A 6,540-nucleotide genomic window follows, 5' to 3' on the forward strand; every position below is an offset into this window, starting at 1 on the left:
TTAAAAAATGCATTTCAAATTTTTAAAAATGTGTTTCAAATTTTTAAAAAATGCATTTTTTTTCTCATTCCATTGCCTGGCATCTCTCATTTTTAAAAACGCAATATTGTGTTCTGTGTTAACAGCCCCTATGGCACCATGTATTTATCTTACTAACAACAGAAATTTAGGCCAAACAGCTTCCTATGTTCTCCTAAAAAAAACCTTTTAATCTAAATATGAAACATAAGAAGACATGAACTTGTGCGGTTTAATGGCATCCTCTCTATTTCAGTCTTTGCTCTTCTCTGTGATGTTCTCAGTGATCACGTCCTCCTCGCGGCGGGATTACACCGTTAGCATGCCCGACGGTAGCGTTCGCACGCACAGCTACTTGTGGACACAGAGCATCAAGTTCCAGAGCTGCCCGCACGAGGAGGTCCTGAGCGCTGTGCCGGCGAGCCAACAGCTCAGCGTCGACCAGATCTTCGTCATGTACGACTCCGGCAACCAGCTGATCCGCTTCGCCATGAGCAACAAGATCGGCTCCATCCACAGTAAGAAAACTAGAACTCCAGCAAATGAAACACATGACAGAGCGACTAAACACTGGGTTCTGTCACATAATGACTCAGACACTACTGTTTCAAAGTTTGGAGTCTGTAAAATTTCTAAGTCTCTTCAGCTCAGCAAGGCTGCATTTATTTAATCAAAAAATACAGTAAAAATAGTGAAATATTATTGCCATTTCAAACAGCTGTTTTCTATGTGAATATCTGTTAAAATCTAATTTATGCTTGTGATGGAAAGCTGAATTTTCAGCATCATTACTCCAGTCTTCAGTGTTACACCATTATTTATTTAATTTAATTGTACATTTCTGTGATTTTATTCATTTTTATTAAGGGTTTTCTTATTAAATTTTTTTATCTTTTTTTATCTTTAGTGGAAAAAGTATCACAGCTTCCAAAAAAAAAAAATTAGAATGATTTCTGAAGATCATGTGACACTGAAAACTTGAGTAATGATGCCGAAAATACAGCTGCACATCACAGAAATAAATTACAGTTTAAAGTATATTAAAATAGAAAAACATTACTTTAAATGGCAATAATATTTCAAAATTTTACTGTTTTTTCTGTATTTTTAATCAAATAAATGCAGCCTTGATGAGCTAAAGAAACGTCTTTATAAAATATGAAAATTTTTTACTGACCCCAAAGTTTTAAACGGCAGTTTATATATATATACATACATACTGTAAGTATGTAGGCAAAGGTGAATATATTATAGGAGTTGTAATGTGGTGATATTGAGGATTATGAAACAGTGAGGTTATAATATTAATGATGCATGGAAATGAAAGGGTTAAAAAGCAGCTTGTATTTTTGTGGCTTCTTTTATTGGTCCATTTTAATGTTTAAATGAAAGAGGTCGAGTATTTTATGTTTCAGAATAGAGTGAAAGAGGATGCTTCGTCTCTATTTCTGATGTGGTTTCATATTTTTTGAATTCCTTCATGTTTTGTTTCAGGTGGGATCCCGGAGCAGAATCCGTGTTTCACCGGGAGACACGGCTGCGACACTAACGCCGTCTGTCGTCCCGCTCAAGGAAAAGACTTCAGCTGTGAATGTGCGTCTGGATTCACCGGAGACGGACGGGTTTGTTACGGTAACGGTCCTCCTGTTTATATTTCGGGTCAGTGTTTGTGTTCAGACATCTGCGTTGAGTTACTGAAGCGCTCGTTCATCTCAGCGCCGATAAATCCAGCTGTTCTCTGCTTGTAGACATTATATTATAATTTAATTTGACTTCAAAGCACGTCCTGGTTCACAGACGGGTCGATGCTCCAGTACAAACACTGACTGGATATACAGCGTTTAATTCATGGGATGTTTCCTCTCTTTGGGATTTAGTGTAAAGAAAACACTTTTACCTCCAGGACGTTCTGTATGATTTGGTCCACAATTTGTCACTCTTTTTGAGAAGATCTGGCTCTTGTTATTGTTATTAACTGTACTTACATGTATCAGAGCATATACACAGAAATGAATTATCGCTGCTCTTTCAAACAAGTGCTTCATCTTAAAGACCCGGAGTGATTTAAAATAAATAGAGTTTATAGTCAAAATTTGGTAAATCACAAAAAAAAAAACCCAAAAATCAAAAAATAAAATAAATAATTAACCAAAAAATAATTTAAGTATTTTTAATGTATTTTTAATATATATTAATATTATATATATTTTTTTAAAAATTAACAAAATTAACAACAAAATGTTTACAATTAACAAAACAAAAAAATGTATAATGTTTAACTTGTTAATTATATATATATAATATATATATATATATATATATATCTATATATATATATATATAATATATATATATATATATATATCTTATACCATGATATGAGTAATTTTTATTTCACGATATAAAAAACTATGGTTTGAGCAAATAAATAAGAAATGCTACATGCGTTGTATAAGTAATCAAAGATTTAGTCAAGAGCAGTGAGAGATCTCTTGTTATTTGATTAATATGAAGCACAGACAGCAGGAATATTAGACTGCTAGTCAAGAGCAGTGAGAGATCTCTTGTTATTTGATTAATATGAAGCACAGACAGCAGGAATATTAGACTGCTGTCACTTTAAGATGCTACTACTACACTTTTCTTTCCCATCTCATCTCTTTCACTTTCACTTAGGACCGAGATTACTGTGTTTACAAGGATACTTGTACACATACAAGTGTGTGTATTTAACTGTTCAAGTCTTATAAAGCAGCAGAAATAACTCAGTTCAATACTCTTGCACTCTGTGAGCCACGTCATATATATATGTTTAACAGTTTTGTATATTTTATATATATATATATTAATATAAAATCTTATACATTTTTCATTTTTTTTCATATATTATTTTAAATTAATTATATGATATTAATTATATTCTATATTATATTTAGTTAATATAATATTAATTATAGCAATTATATATATATATATATATATTATTGATATATATATAGATATAATTGTATAATAATTTTTTCTATTTTATTATATAATGCTTTACATTATATATATATTTGTGTGTGTGTAAAATTAAAATATAATACGTTTAAATTTTTTAATATTATTTTGAATTATATTAATATAATGAATTATAATAACATGATAAATTATAAAAAAATAAATAGGGAAAATCACATTATATGCTTTAGATGGTGAAGTATTTGTATGTTATGGTGTTAATTCCTTGCACTGCCTTTATTTTATGCTGATTTCAGCTTTAGCACTGGCCTTTAAAATGCCTTATCGTTTGGAAATCACATTGAAGGTTGTATTAAAGAACTGTTGTTTGTTCGCTTGAAAAAACTTCAGAATTGAAACCTATTTTGAGCTCTTTTCTGTGTGTGTCAGATGTTGATGAGTGCTCAGAAAGCCCTCAGATCTGCGGTCCGTTCAGCGTCTGCAGCAACCAGCCCGGATCTTTCCGCTGTGAGTGTGTGGAGGGTTTCACGTTCGCCGGTGATGGACGGACCTGCGTCGGTAAGAGCCTGTGTTTGGAGACACGCACCCATGTGACCAATCCCCTTCTGAACGGTGTTTGAGTTTGTCCCTGTGTCCCGCGCAGAGACGGAGCGTCCCGTGGATCACTGTCAGAGAGGAACGCACGACTGCGACGCTCCGGAGCGCTCCCGATGCAGCTACACCGGAGACTCGTCTTATATCTGCTCGTGTCTGCCGGGCTTCTCTGGAGACGGACGGGCGTGTCAGGGTAACCAAATACACATCGAATACAGATCTAATGCCTAGTAGTGGCTGTGAGTGGACGTCTGTTCAAATTTTAGTTAATTTTTATTAATTGTTGTTTTTAAATATATATAGTTTTTATTAAATTCTGTTTATTAGTTTTATTTTTATATTTTCACTTTAGTTTTATTTATAGTGATTTTGTTGTTTTTTGTCATTCTTATACATTTTTTTATTTAAAATATATTTATTAGTTTTTATTTTTTTTCCTACTTGATTTTATTAATTGTTTTTATTTTATATTTGTTCCTTGGTTTCACTTGATTTTTATGTTAAAGTTTTAGTTAATTTTTATTTTATATGTTTTATTGTCAGTTTATATTGTAACTTTAGTTTTAGTTTTGGTGATTTAGTTGTGTTTTTTGTCATTCTTATTAATTTTTATATTGTAACTAAATTTATATTTATTTTTATTTATTTAGTTGTTTTTTTTTCATCATTATTAATTAATTTTTATTTTTTAAATATTTCTATATAGTTTTTATAAATTTATTTTAATTTATTTATTTAGTTTTTTTTTATTTTTATTTTCTGTTTTTTTACTTTATTTAATATTAAAGTTAGTTAGATTTTTTGTTGTGTTTTTATAATTTCTTTTTTTAAAATATGTCTACATAGTTTTTATTCCTTTTATTTATTAGTTTTTATTTATATATTTTCTGTTTTCACTTTAAATGTAGTTAAATTTGTATTAATTTTGTTTTTGAATGTCTATATAATTTTTAATTAATTCTATGTATTAGTTTTTATTTTTATATTTTTCACTTTAGTTTTAGTTATAGTGATTTTGTTGTTTTTTGTCATTCTTATTAATTTTTATTTTTTAAATATTTCTATATCATTTTTTATAAATTTATTTTTAAGTTTTTATTTTTATATTTTCTGTTTTCACTTTTATTTCAGTTAAAGATTTAGTATTTTTTGTTGTCATTTTCATGATTTTTAAAAAATATATATTGTTTATATAGTCTATATAGTTATTAAGTTTTTATTCATTAGTTTTTATTTTTAGATTAGCCTTTTTCAATTTAATTTTAGATAAAGTTTTAGTAATTTTTTTTTACTCAATATCAATTTTATTAGATCAACTCAATCACTTATTATACTTAAACTTGCTAAGACCCCTTCACAAAAAAGTGGTTTAGGATTGAATTGAAATAAGAAATATGTTTATAGTTAATTTGTTTGAGATCAACTCAATCACGTATGATTCTTATTCTGGTTCAGATGAAGCCATTTTTGAAGACTCACATTTATTTCTACAGCGCTTTATACAATAGAGTCTGTTTCAAAGATAAACGATCTGAAAACACAGCAGTCATTATTCAGTACAGTGGAGCGTCTCTCAGCAGTAATACTAGCCTCTCCGCAGACAGCAGGGCCCCCAGAGACAGGAAGTGCTGTGATCTGGACAGGAAATGCTGGCCACAGCTGTGTGTTATTTATCACTCCCGTTCTCTCTCCCACTTCACAACAGATTGTGGCTCAGCCTCACATTTTCACGCTGTGAAAGTTGCACACATGTATGTTTGTTCGGCCGTGGGAGAGCGATTCGCTGCAGGGTCGACATACATCGTTAATAACACGCAACAGATGTGCATTCCTTCATATAGAGCTGAGACTGAGCATATAGAGCAAAGCTGGTGTGATTTTCTCTCTTTCTCTCCGTCACGCAGATATCGATGAGTGCCAGCCGGGCCGTTGCCATAGCGATGCCATCTGCCACAACACCCAGGGCTCCTTCACCTGTCAGTGCCGGCCTGGTTTCCACGGCGACGGCTTCAGCTGCACACCTGGATCCGGTAGGTGTTAGCACTGAATGTGTACTGCTCTAAAGTCCTGAATGAAAACTAGGGTTATTATAATGTTAGGTACAGTACAAGTCAAACCATAAAAAAAAAACCTTTTTCATTACTTCAGATAAAATAAACATAAACTGAAATAGAATCAAATATAGTAAAAACTTCAGCTTATTTTATTTCAGCAAATTCAATTAATTTCTAAAACTAAATAAACTAATACTAATAAAAACAAGGAAAACGCAACACAAAATTACTAAAACTAACCACAATTATAAAATCAATTATAAAAAAATAAAAACACAAAATATAAAAATAAAAATCCAATTAATTAGTATATTATTATTATTATTAATATATTAGAAATAATAAATAAATAATAAATGCATTATTTTATATAAATTTAAATAAATTTATACTGATGCATAAAACAACTTACTAAAAAATGTATAATTCACAGTAAGACTAAAAGCATAAGATAAGATAATAAATTCGGGAGTTTGTTTATATTAATACTGTAATAATGCCCTATTAAATCAATTTTAAAAAACAAAAAAACCTGCCTTAAAAACAACAATTAAAAATATTAAACAATACTAAAAAAGAAATATTTAAAAAATAAAAATTACAAAAAAATAAAAAATATATTTTTACTCACAAAAGCTTTTAAAAAATCTTTATTTTTACTCATAAACTAAAACGTAAAACGTAATATAGACGTATTAAAAAAATAATGAAAATGGCAAAAACACACAACAAATGACTAAAACTTTAACTAAAATTAAATTAAATAAAAATAGAAAACATACATTTAAAAAAATCTCGGTAACACTTAACGGTGTCCGTGTTACACGTAACATGTACTTACTATTATAATAACAATTAATTATGCACACATTAATTATGGCATAATTACATTGCAAGTAGACCCCAAAGC

At 29.9% G+C, this 6,540-nt stretch overlaps 1 protein-coding gene across 1 annotated transcript in view; it reads left to right on the forward strand.

Moving 5' to 3' along the window:
* Positions 1-6,540, forward strand: part of LOC109094938 (nidogen-1-like) — a 31,415-nt gene that overhangs the window by 13,265 nt on the left and 11,610 nt on the right. Inside the window, exons 9-13 of the mRNA XM_042766991.1 lie at positions 303-536; positions 1,513-1,650; positions 3,412-3,540; positions 3,626-3,769; positions 5,481-5,606. Coding sequence (XP_042622925.1) covers positions 303-536; positions 1,513-1,650; positions 3,412-3,540; positions 3,626-3,769; positions 5,481-5,606 — 771 coding nt within the window. The remainder of the gene's footprint in view (positions 1-302; positions 537-1,512; positions 1,651-3,411; positions 3,541-3,625; positions 3,770-5,480; positions 5,607-6,540) is intronic.

The sequence above is a fragment of the Cyprinus carpio genome, chromosome A11 (genome assembly GCF_018340385.1).
Source record: "Cyprinus carpio isolate SPL01 chromosome A11, ASM1834038v1, whole genome shotgun sequence".
Lineage (NCBI taxonomy): Eukaryota > Metazoa > Chordata > Actinopteri > Cypriniformes > Cyprinidae > Cyprinus > Cyprinus carpio.